This window comes from Erigeron canadensis, chromosome 5 (assembly GCF_010389155.1).
Source record: "Erigeron canadensis isolate Cc75 chromosome 5, C_canadensis_v1, whole genome shotgun sequence".
NCBI lineage: Eukaryota > Viridiplantae > Streptophyta > Magnoliopsida > Asterales > Asteraceae > Erigeron > Erigeron canadensis.
The window spans coordinates 25652120-25665634 of NC_057765.1; the positions used below are offsets into that span (position 1 = coordinate 25652120).

Genomic DNA, 13515 nt, shown 5'->3' on the forward strand with positions numbered 1-13515 from the left:
GCTAACCGTACGACTTCAAACCTAAACTAAAGCTTAATTGCTAATCAAATTTGATTTCACATGTATAATGTTAAAAATCAAATATGATTTTATAAGTACAGTTTCTAAAAGTTATATATTTACACAAACAAATGAAATTTTATATCAAAAAACTCTATACACAATCAAATTTGATTTTATACGTACATTTTCAAAAAGCTATACAGAATCACATTTGATTTTATTCATATATTTCCACAAACAATTGAAGTTTATATCAACAAACATATATATAATCAAATTTGATTGTATGTGTTGAATCTGTTGTATTTCATATCATGTGTTTGTCTTAACCAATCAAGTTTGATTGGTTTAGCCAATCAAATTTGATTTTATTTAGAATCACAATGGTGATTAAATCATATTATCAAACTTTAGTTTCGACATTCCATTAAACAACTTGTATGCAATACTCAATCAAATGTGATTTAATTCTAAATTATATATAAGAAACTTTGGTTTAGACATTTTATCAAACACATTGTAAGCAATATTGTACCAAACAAGAAAGTCAACTAAATAATTAATAAAATTTAACAATTTCAAATTTTAGAATAGATCTATGTACAATCAATGATTGGCTGTAAAATCAGTAAATTCGTATATAATCAAATTTGATTTAGTACATACACTTTGGTTTAGACATTTCATCAAACACTTTGTGGGCAAAACTCATAAAAAATTTAAACAACAACCAAAGATACAACTTTTATCATATGAAAAAAAAACAAAAATAATAGAAAAAACTACAAATCATGGATAAAAATAGTTTGTTTATCCATTTTTTATATAAAAAACATAAACTACATAAAATATCGCACTAGTAATATCTAAAACATCATCATCCATTTGTTGTTGTTACTAGTGGTTTGAGATGGATATCCATAAAGAGGGGGAGCGCGAGATAATGGCGGAAGCGGTGGTGGTGGTGGTGGTGGTGGTTGTCGTCGTCGCAAGTGGAGAGGAGAGAGGGAGAGAGTGTGTGTTTGTGTATATCTGTGTGTTGTTTATGTGTGTGTGTGTGTTCATCATGAGGAAAAAAAAGGGAAAGGAGGAAGAATTTTGTTTTATTTAACAAATTTACAATAATACCCCTTCGTGTTTTATTTTTAATTGGGAGGTAAGTGTTAATCTCAACCATTGATAGGAATGATTCAAGGGCTAAGATTAAGCCCTTGAGATCCATGGAAAATTAAGGTTTTATTTGAACAAACTACACGGTTTCAAATTGGGGAAATACCAAGGCTGCCCTTTATGTATGCTTATTAATAGATAATAGAGAAGGCTAATTTAGTATTTTCCTATCTAACTTTTTTCTAACTCTTTCCTAAAATAGGGGGGTTAAGAATCATTATAAAGGAGTAGTAGATGACAAACAATTTTCTTGACAACTTTGTTATAGAATTACAGTGTTATTGTTTCTAAAGTCAGATTGTTCAAATGTGAAGATATGCACACACATCACATGTTATATGACCGTGACCTACACAATACAGATACTTCGTGCCTTCGCCTACCCATTCCAAAACTGTGGCTCTATGTTTGGTTCACTAGCTTCATCGCATTCTAAGCACAATAAATTATAAATGGCCCACACCACAAAATGTAATGCACTTTGTTGTCACAACACCTTTGCTATTCGTTAGAGTTTGACTTTGACCATTTTGATTCTTTAGCCGGGAGGCGTATTCCCATCTATTTTTTCAACGAAGAGAGACTCGATTATCAGACTTATAAGGTTCTACATATTCTTTCACAATACTTGAAGGAAATTTTGGTACCTTTGTTATAGAAGTCGCATCAGTTTGATTTGCACCCCTCATGGATCTTGAAGTTTTGTTTGTTGCTTTATAAACAATCTTTGAAGAATCCTGCCCGTCATCATTCTGTTTTTTGGCACACCAATGAAAGGCTTCCATGTTTTAATAGCTTGCTCTGTACCACTTGCGAATCTAGAAAACCCCTCATCTTCCTCGCCACAATAAAATCCTAGTTTTAGGAATGCCACCTGCAGCATTTGAACTTGATCACCCTCTGTACAGTGAGTAACATTCTCCGCACAAAAAAGTATACAAATAAACGCTTACAATTTGGCCGAACAATTCGGACCCATACTAAAATTTGTTAACTTGAACTCTAAACTCTTTTTTCCAGCTGACGCAGTCATGTATCCATCTACCCACCTCTATTCAAATGCTCGGGCGGGTTTAGAAGTGAAAGAAGTATATTAATTCTACTACCTGAATAGCAACTCTGTTACTGAGTAGCTTCTCAAATGCACACACACATATATATATATATATATATATATAAGAGATCAAATAAGAAGGTACCTTAAGGAGAGAAGGAAGAGAAAGTTTGTTTTTTATTTTTTTTAGTTTCTTTTTTGAACTTTTTTTCCTTTTTTCACTTTTTTCATTTCCTCTTTAATTAATCAATTTCATATAAAAATTTTAAAAGTTTTTCAAAAATATTTTTTTTCAGTGGGCGTAGCTCGTAAACTTTAGGCGAAGCCTCTCAGACTATGGCGGAGCCATGATAGCTAAGGGCGGAGCCCGTTAGGTAGATCACCCCATCACCGATCACCCCCTATGACTTATCATTCCCACCAGCTACCCCTTATTAATATCTTTAAGGGCGAAGCCCGTACCGTACCCTTACATATATGACTACTAACTCGGGTTAGAAAAATTTTTTATTTTAATTTTTTTAAAATTTTTTTTATGGATCGAGTTAATTAAAAAAAGAATGAAAAAAGTGAAAAAATGGAAAAATATCAAGAAAACAAGTTAAAATAAAATAAAAAACGGACCTTCTCTCCCTTCAGAACCTTCTCTCTGGATCTCTACCCTATATATATATATATATGTTGGTTGTAACTTGTTCCTAGGATCTTGAATTCCTAACATATAGATAAATAAACTCTGGTTATAAAAGTAGATCCTATAAATATCCCAAATAAAAGGTGCATAACTTATAATTTGATGCTAACCATTTTAACTTTGCTCCATACCACAATTTACCCGTTTTGGCTGCTTAAGCACTTCTACCCGTAGTAGAGGCTGAATTCTAACGAACTGACTCATGAAAATCTCAAAAAGATGTAAAAACGAAGGAAATCAAGCCATCCTCTGCTATTAATGATCTCTTGAGCTATAGATTAAATTAGTTACGGAACTTTAACAAACAATCAGCATTATGAACTTCTTACAATCATGTTTCATTCTTCAGTTACAATCATATTTATCTCCTTGTGCGAATCTTCATTGTTCATCCTAGTGACTCACGTACACTTGCAATGAGGCTCATGCTAGCCGAGATGATCGTTGCACTGGGGATGAAGTTCCATTTTTAGTTTTTATATCGTAAACCATCTTTGTGCTAGCTAGCTAGTTAAAAGATCCTAGAAGCACAGGAATATCGCCGCATTTCAACCAGCTTTCTCCTTATATAAATTGCCTCGTGTGTCTTAAAACTCGCTTGATAACCTGGCCACTTGACTCTACCTTTGCCTGGGATCTTGCACCTATGTTGTTATACTCTGCATAATAAAGTGTTTAAAACGCAAAGTTTTTGTCCCATGGTAGCCAACCTTCTGGTTGAATGACATCACCAATCTCCAATTCCATCACTATCGTTCTAGAGTACTCTTTCCACGACCTTCCAAGGTATCCCGAATTTTTTTACCTTTTAGGCGCAAGTGAAGAATCCTCGGAAATTTAACATTTCTGTAACACTATTCAGGTGATTTCATGCTTGTCTATTCTTCCTTGAGCAGTTACTGCGTTCTTCTGATTCTCCATTGACTTTCTGATCATAATGTCACATGTTTGGAGCACTGCAGCAGCATCCCCCAATATGAATTCTATTGTACCCATTATGTAGCCTCCACTAACGAATAGCCTCTGTGTTTGCACATATAAGGTATCTTAATTTCCCTCCATACGACAGTTCAGGAATATAGAATGATCTGACTGTACTTTAAAGCTACCGCTTGATGCTTTACTGGACCCGCTGTGTTTCTAAAACCAATTGATCGAGCTATAAATCCTTTTCCTAGCTGCATGCATTCATACTGTATTCGTTACATCTTGGATCATAGCGATAACAGGCCAATATATATTTACAGATTCGTACTGAATGTTGCTGTTAAAAAGGTAGGAACGACATCTACAGAGTTTTTGTTCCCCGTGATATTCAATCAGATGGATTGATAGTTGTCCAAAGTGGGTTGACAAGTTTACTTTGTTTGTCACGTTTTTTCACTCTATCTACTAAAAAAAATATAAAACTTAAGAGTAGGAAGTGTTTCAAGTCACCGAAATCGCCCGTTATTACCCAACCCGTCTGATCTGTTCACTTTTTCCCCACCGTACAGAAAGCAGTCGGTATTCTCACTGCCTAATAGAGATGCAAGTGAAGAAGTTAATTGTTTCAGCATCTACTGAATTAAATGTGGCAAGAATAATAAACCAAACACATTCAGCACCATATATTACCACAACAAAGAGACTTTAGAAATTAGCCGCTAATCTATCCACCAACTATAATATCCTAGAAATTATTTATCAATTAAATATTGAAAACTTACAAAGAAAACATTCCATGGATATAAAGAAGACTCAAGTTCAATCTCCAAAATCTTCGTTAATACATTCTGGTCTATTTATGTGAACATGACTATTAACCATTACCAAGCACCGTTATCATTATAACACTAAACGAAAAGGTAAGCTCAAACACGTGATGTTGATATCTTTTTTTTTGTAAAGCAATGTTGATAATTATTAGCCAACCCATTTGAGCAACAAAGCTTTAAAGCACAAACTTAGCAACAATGATTGAACTTATACCCTTGATGTGCTCAGATATCAAGACTAAACTTTAAATATCAGCTACTAAATTTATAGGAAAAGAGACTTCTAGTGCTAACACGAAAAGATACATATTACGACCAATCGACCATTGATTAAAATGTAGCAATCAGTTGTTTAAAATCTCAGTCATGGGTGTCCCTCACGACTCTGCTGTAGTTATATTCCATCAGCAACAAACCCATACTAATACAAAAGACAAATAAAAATTACAGCTACATCCTGAAACTTAGTTTTTACCTCTATAAATTGCTTTAGGAAGGAAAATCATTGCCATTATGTAGGAAGTATTGACATAAATTCTTCAATAGACATTTTGCGGGCCTCGAAATGCTAGAAACTCCCTACGCCTTTCCTTTAACAACAACAGCATCACCTACCATCAACCATATAACTAAAAAGTGAGCAATTTAACCAATGCAGGCACGTAAAACAAATGGAAAGAATGGCCCATCCATTGTTTCGACATAAGAAAACTACCATCACTTACATGATGACAACAAAGTTCATATTAATAAATCACCAAGCAAGAGCGGAAAAACAGACTGAATTCGTGTGTGACTCTATTGGTAAATGGCCAAATGGGTTGTTCATTATGTACCATGTGCTGGTACAACATTACTCAAGCTTGCATAAAAAAAATTAAAAAAATAAATAAATAAATAACAACACATTGGGACAACATGAACAAAGACATTAAAAGGAAAAAGCTCACCCTTGTTTATGGGATATAAACACTATCTAACTTCCTAATCCAACAAAGAAACCAGTATAACCTATAAGCATACAACACACAACGTTGCTACTTATGTCATTATTGTATCTAACCAATGCACTTAGACCTTTTTTTATTTAATAAAAATGGTACAGTATGACAAAATTTCCCTGCAATTTAACAAAAACACACTCTCAATAAGATTAAGATGATGACACAGATATATACACAGCTGTTCATCAGAAGTTGAAGTTCTCCAAATGATATGTAGACAGCCATGTGTCAGTTTCTAGATCAGCAGGCTACTCATAATATCGGAAGCAGATCTAAAGGTAGCATGCAGATCTAAGGGTTGCAACCTCAACCAGTTTACTTATATATGGGATAATAGAAGTGTTTACATGTTGAATGGGTCAGATTAAAAAAAGTACAGAGTATTTATCGGGGGAAATGTCGTAGTGGTTAAAGTCACCTGAAATGTAGTTTAATGCACACAACCTAGTGACCTACTAACAGATCAACTATTTATAAAAACATGCAACATACAAAAGCCTACATATGCCTAACGCAATAGGTCCCTTTTCAACCTATATTAATTATGATGCATTCACCTTGAGCTTAGTTTGACTCTGTTACACCAAACACCCGTTTTACCTCTACAGGCAACGGAATTAAAAATAACCAGAGGTGATGAGATACATAGACTTCAACTTTACCACTTTGCTGGTTTTAATCGTCTAAAATCTTGTATAACAGCCCATGCATGACATACTTGAATCTTTCAGCAAGTGATTTTTTGTTTCCCTGTCATTAAGTAGGGGCACACCAAGCTTGAAAATATCTAGAGAGGTGCCAACTTCGACGTTTACGGGCTTTTTGTTTGTTTTAATTTAAAAGTCCCAAAGAGTACTTTAAAGCATAAAACACCTTGTATGACTGAACTAAAGGATAGTGAGAGTATATACCAGCTCCGTCTATTCCAGGCTTCCAACAGATTGTACTTTTAGGCCAATAAGACATTGTATTCTTCCATGCAATGTCATACACTCGTACTTGTATCGGAATGTAGGATTATGGAACCTCCTGTGTCAGAAGTGATTGGAACATTGGTAACAACCCGACCGAAAGCTGCAGCAAGGCTCATTCATGTAGATAGTATATCAATGGTCACACATACGGAATAGTTTATATTGTCATACCGTTTATTAGTGAGATTAAAATCAACTGTCTCTGCACCATTCTTGGCAGGTCTTCAAATACCGGTCACATAACCAACTACATCTATAATTTCATAATAGCAATATGCATTGAGTCCTTCATAAGGTAAATAATAATTGTAAGTTGTAACGTAGTATGAATTAGCAAATACTTGATGGTCATGGCCTTAGACATGCTAAATATATATAAATTTTTTTTTTTTTTTGGAAAGGTGTGGATCATGTTCTCGCAACAGGGAATCTAGCTACGTTATCTTAACCGGGTCCGCGCTAGAGAGCCCCCTCACTCTCAATACCTAGTAGGAGGAGAAACTCCCAACTAAACCGCCCGATGGCACAATATATAAATTTATTTACATTTAAATATACATATATGGATATAGATATAGATAGATATAGATAAATAGATAAATACATGTAGATACATTTACCATAACAAACACAAATAACAATTATATCCAACTTAGTTTACACGTATATAAAATTATACTGAAAATTAAATAAAACCCGTGTTACTAAAATATCGGTTATACATATACCATAAGAAACTCAGTAAAGTTTCACACATATACAATTACACTAAGCATTAAACAAAACCCAAGATAATCAAGAACCGGTTAATATATCTATACATATAGCCCTCAAAAATATATACGATTACACTGAACATTAAATCAAACCCAAGTTAATCAACAATTGGTTAATATATCTATACATATAACCCTCAAAAATTTCTCATAGGAATTAAAGGAACCATAAGGAGTAAGAAGACATCATAAGCCTATATAGAACCATCATAACACAAAATTAAATAATACTATTAACACAAAAACCTTTCCATCACCCAAAACTAACAAAAAGTCGGTTATATCTATAGCAAAGTAAACTTATTTTTTTAACATATAATGAAGTTTTAGTTTTATATAAAATATAAGTTTTATTAACATATTGGTTAAAATAAAATAGAATAAAAAAAGTTTAGGAAGAGATGAGAATGAGGTCTTAATGCTAGGGTTAGTTCTTAAAAAAGAATAAGCTGACGTGACATTTAGGAAGAGGTGGGGAATAGATTTAGGAAGAACCTTGGTAAGAGAGCCTTATAAAACAAAGAAAAACGAGAGTACGAACCTCCTAACTCAGAGCTTGTTGTAATATCCACAATTTAAGACAGTTGAATCTGAAGAGGATATATATAATCAATTATAACTTTGTCTTTTCCTCTTTCCTTGCAGATCCCTGTGCATGGACGTAATGACTTTAAGGAAATCATTTCCGTTTCTCTCCTGTTCTTTCTGAATGGTTCTTGCAGATTGGGCAGTAGATTCACAGCACCAACTGACCTCGATCAATTCTAGTGTCAATATGTCACCAATACTAGCCGGAATATCTTCAAGCCTTGAACAATGGCGCACAACCAACCGTTGAAGCTTTGGAAAGTGAGCACTTGAAGTTTCCCATCTCACAACATCCAAGTCTTGCAACTTCAGAATCTTAAGGTTTGGAAATCCCAAGTCACTTGTTTCCCATTTTTCTCCAATGCAAGAACTAACATTCAATTTTAGAACTTCAAGATTCGGTAGTAACCCAAATGTTTGCATCTCATTCCAGCCTAGATCCGTATTTGACAAGGTTAGCCTCTTAAGCTTTTCAGGATACATGAAGGGGCTGCATGCTTTCACTGGTGCATGATACATCTTTGTATTTTTTAACTTCAACACTTGAAGGCAGTTCAAAGAAAATATACTTGGAAACTCCAATACCCCAAAATTTGATACTAAAGGTCCACAAAAACCAAGCTTTCTAAGATTGGGAGTTCTATTCAAAATACCCAGGCACGAAGGCGAAGGTGAAACACCAGAAATAGTCTGGATATTGTTTAAAATTCTTTTCAATTTATCTGAAGAAGCATCTTCAATAAGATTTTCACCCGACTTAATATAAACATGCCTTAAACATTCCATATCCCACGTACTTCTAGGTACGGAAATATTACTGCTTGATGATATGATCAAGATTTGTAAGTGTATGAGATTGGATATTGATGTGGGGGGATTCCCATTTTCAGCTTGAAGTGCTAGATATCTCAAATTAGTTAGCTTTAGTACTTCATTTGGAAAAGAGAAAATAAAGATTGATTCAATATCTAGTATTCTTAGAAATTTGTAGGTCTCAATGTCAATGGGTCTGCCCACTTGAAAGCATTCACCTAACTCTGTTGGACAGCACAAAACAAAGTTGACATGTTGAGTAGAATTCTCTGAAGAACTACCTCGTGACAAAGTTGTTTTAGGTTCTACAGCTACGACAGGAGAGATTGCAGAAGAGACACGTGCGTACCTGTCAACAATATATGGACATTTTATCTTATTCCTCAAGCACTTGATCATAATAATCTTTTCTTAGGACTCGCCTCAAGTTTAAAAAAGATCACAAATGGCATCTTAGTCCTATTAAATTTACCAACGGGTCAATTTGGATTTACATCAAATGGGCCAGATCACAAAATTAAGTTGTGAAGTCTATTTCTAAGGCATAAAAATTCCTAAGTTGATTCAGAGGTTTGGATTTTGGTAATCATTATACGGAAACTAATTATTCATAGAGAAAAAAAAAATACGGACAACAAAGTGTTTACAAGTCAATCCAACCTAATCAGGTCCGTTTTAACTAATTCTATAAAAATGACCCGTATCAACCCGGCCGATCAAACGACCTTTCTTTTTTGCCACTTCTTGTGAAGACGTACAAAGTTGAGAATTGTGTTACCTGTAATTTATTGGAGAGAACCCCTCTTCCTTTGCTTTCCACAAGCACAAACTTCGCAATAGGTCATGGACATGACATGCTTTAATTTGTCCATCATCGCCCGTTTTGGAAACTATTATCAGACTGCGACCAAGTAAGTCCTTTAAATAATCCTCCGCAACATCCTCCAAAGTTTTACTCCCCGTTTGATCTATGAATCCCTGAGCAACCCATAACCAAATCAGTTTGTGAACTGGAATATCACAATCTCCTGGAAATGCTCCAAGATATAGAAAGCATGGTCGTAATTGTTGAGGCAAATGATTATAACTTAAAGAAAGAGCATCCATGTACTGATTTGGGTCGCTAACAATGTAATCGCTTAAACTCTCAGCAACTTCTTTCCAAGAAGCTCGTGTCCACCTACTCCTTAAAAGTCCTGCAGTTATAGAAAGTGCAAGAGGCAAGCCGCAACATTTTCTAGATATCTGCTTTCCAACATCATGCAATCTCCAAGGACTATTTCCATTTTTGAAAATCATTGTCTGCAAAATACGCCAGCTTTCACGTGCTGTACGCAAGCGTAACCTGTGGGGCGATGCCTCCAATTCCAGGTTATTGTTTCGGGTGGTTACCAATATCCTGCTCCCATTTCTGTCATCTGGAAAATATATTATCAACTCCTTCCAGGCTTTATTGTCCCAAATATCATCCAAAACCACCAAATACCTTTGACCCTTTAATTCTCTGTATATTTGTTCCCCTAACCGCTCATCGCTCATACATCGAATAATGTGTGTAAGCTGCCGAAAAGAACTTAAAACACCAAGTAAAACATCCCTCTTCACGTAGTCTTGAGAAACACAAGACCAGGCACGAATATGAAAGAAATATACGATATAAGGATCCCCATACAATCTTCTGGCCAAGGTAGTTTTACCGAGACCTGGCATTCCTAATATTGTGATAATCTCCAGCTTCTTTGAATACCCGGTAAGCCTATCAAGTAGTTTGATGGTATCATCCTCAAACCCTACAACAGTTTCTTCTTCATCTACATTTCGTTTCATCGGTAATCTACCAGTCAAGGAAAGTAGTTCAACCTGACTTTCTGCATATCCACACTCGAGTAGTCTCCTCGACTTAACATCAAACACGACAAATTCCTCATCTGGGTCCATTAACTCAATACAAAGTATTAACATTACGTCAATCACAGTCTTCAATTCTTCTTTTACATCATTGCTACTTAGAGCTGTGTTAACGAAAATAGGAACGTAATCAGCTAGCGTACCTCTAATCTTTTCTAGCATACCCTTCACTTCTTCATCTTGATTCACCTCAAACCACAAACGCCTGTCAAAAAAGCCCCAGTTTCTACCATCTACACGCTCTAATACAGCTCGAAGCTCGCAAAGGATCGTAGGTAAAGACTTTAACCAACTAACATCTAAAGAAGCATATCCTTCTTCTTCTTCTTGATGAAGAAACCTAATCAATTCAGGAGCTGAAAGATGTACAATTCTCCATAGTGGGTCAATTATACAAACTGACATTGCTTTCTTACATAGATTTTTGAAGGACAAAGATTCGATTAGAGGAGTAAACTCATAAACTTCTGAAACATCCATTAACATTTGTTTCATTAGAATGTCTTCGGCTTTAGTACGTAACCTTACTAGGCGTTTCAGTAGCCGATCAGTGGCAACAGCCATCACCCCGAATGACTAATTGTCCACTTTATTATTATTAGTTTTTAAATTTAAACATTCTAAAGTCGTGAAGTGAAGAGAACCGAGTTGAGTAGAAGATAATTTGGATTTGTGATTGGTTTCAATCTCATCATCATAAACTCAACCTTTGACCTTTTCTCTTCTATTTTCGATTTTTCATGATTGGGGATATGGAGGATCTTGACTCAATAAATTCAACTTTTAATTATTTTTCTAGTTTTAATTAGGAGAAATGATTAATTAGCCTAATTACTAGCCTAACAATTTGAGCCTACCACTTGTCACCAATCAGAGATTTTTAATTTAATTCCTGTTTTACCCTTATTATTTATTAAAACAAATTTAATCACTTTCACATTCCATAAACCTATTTCTTACTTGCATCCGGCCGTTCAATTTCCATCACGCACGCAACCACCGCTTGATATTTTTTCCCCCCAAAATTAAAGTAAGTTTGTAATGTATAGATTATTGTCAAGTGTTTGTTGAATCAACATATATACATAATATATGTATATATACTTGTATGATGATATGGATTCCATTCGATCTGTTTGTCATTCTATTATCTTGTTGAATCAACAAATTCAGATTCCATGATGATGCAGAGATTTAAAATCGGTCAAGAATAGAGGTAATTTAATGATAAACAATTAAAATCTGGATTGAATAAAAAAGAAAGCGGCTGAGAGGAAAGGGGATCGCCCATTTTCTTACTATTGATTTTCAAGCTGTTAAAATCTGAATCAAGTTATTCTTTTATTGGTATCTCTATGTAGTATTTTATTGAATCAAAGCTATCTTTTTATTGGCATCTAGTCGAATGATTGTTCTGTTGTTTGTTAATTTGTTTAATATTACTTTGCATTCAAAATTAATATAAAATAAAGATCGATCAATAGTAAGTATTCTGTAAACAAATACAGTAATATTTATTTAATCTGTACATAAAACATACATATAAAAATGCAACTTTCACTGGAAAAATAAAAAGATTATTTGTACTCCGTATTCTATAATTTCTAAAGGGCAAAATAGGATATCAAATTAAACTTTTAGCATTAATTATTAATTAAATATAAGAAATGACTAAGTGTTAGGCTCAAATTGTTAGGCTAATAGTTAGGTTAATCATTTTAGGTTAATTAATCATTTCTCTTTAATTATTTGACCGATACACGTGTTGTTTAATTACTGTAATTTTTCCCAGATTTTTCTATTTTTTTACTTGTTTATTTAAATAGATATTCTTTATATATATATATATACAGCATAGTACCCGCGCAATGCAGCGGCGAGCTGGTGATGACGGTGGTGTGATGGCAGCGACGGATGGTGACGGTGATGGCGACATCAATTGGTGTAGGTAAAGTATTTTATTTAGAGGGAGTAAGTAGAGATATTTTATAATATAATAGACTAATGGTATAATTTAATAGGGTTAATTACTTGGAAAGTCCTTCAACTAGTCACTGAAACCTTTTTTGGGGCTCGAACAAAAAAAAGTTCTATTCGGGGGAAGAAAAACGGTTAAAATCTCTTTTATGGGGTTTCGTACAAGTAGCCAGTTAAAAATAGGGCTAATTACTTAAAAAGTCCTTCAACTTGTCACTGAAATCTTTTCTGGGGCTCCAACAAAAAAAAGTTCTATTTGAGGATAAGAAAATGGCTAAAATTACTATTGTGGGATCTCGTGTAAGTAGCCGGTCAAAAAGTAATTTGAATGTAATTTCTCTTTTATTTTATTTCGTTTATGGGTTACATAGAAATTCCAAGTCATGTCTCTATACAAAACACCAAAATAATATATATATATATATATATTTTTTTTTTTTTTCTAGGTTCCATCTCCATTCCATCTTCATAACCTCCGACCATCCTACCGCCGACACCACCTAAATCCAACTACCCTTTTGCCATTACAGATTTGGGATGCCATAATCACATATTCCCTATGGTAACGTTAGCTCATCATCAACATCACTAGTATATAATCACATTATCGGAAAATCAAAAACAACATACAAATTTTCTGGCCACCCCTACACCACCACCACAAAGATCCGGCCACAAAACTCATGAAACAATTTGAATAATCTTGATTGTATCTTTGTCCCCATTTAACCATTCTCGTGTTCAACTCTTATTAAACAACCCAAGTTAAAGATTTGAGCATTTTACTTAACACCACC

The 13515-nt window shown here is 34.3% G+C and overlaps 1 protein-coding gene and 1 pseudogene across 3 annotated transcripts; both read right to left on the minus strand.

The window, feature by feature from the left end:
• Nucleotides 1-1418: 1418 nt before the first annotated feature.
• On the minus strand, nucleotides 1419-3668 carry LOC122601417 (annotated as a pseudogene).
• LOC122598974 (putative late blight resistance protein homolog R1C-3) lies at nucleotides 2873-11321 on the minus strand. 3 transcript variants are annotated; one of them, XM_043771427.1, is made up of 5 exons: nucleotides 9612-11321; nucleotides 7974-9182; nucleotides 6594-6909; nucleotides 5154-5289; nucleotides 3144-4099 (listed from the first exon to the last, which is right to left on the minus strand). In XM_043771427.1, exons 1-2 carry the CDS (start codon nucleotides 11303-11305, stop codon nucleotides 8042-8044), a joined length of 2835 nt encoding a protein of 944 aa, XP_043627362.1. In that variant the 5' UTR covers nucleotides 11306-11321; the 3' UTR covers nucleotides 3144-4099; nucleotides 5154-5289; nucleotides 6594-6909; nucleotides 7974-8041. The 3 variants fall into 3 exon arrangements, 2 of the variants coding, with proteins under 2 accessions (XP_043627362.1, XP_043627363.1); XR_006323810.1 differs by lacking the exons at nucleotides 7974-9182; nucleotides 9612-11321 and adding an exon at nucleotides 2873-2941 and having other exon boundaries at nucleotides 3032-4099; nucleotides 6594-7140; XM_043771428.1 differs by lacking the exon at nucleotides 6594-6909.
• Between the last annotated feature and the right edge of the window lie 2194 nt (nucleotides 11322-13515).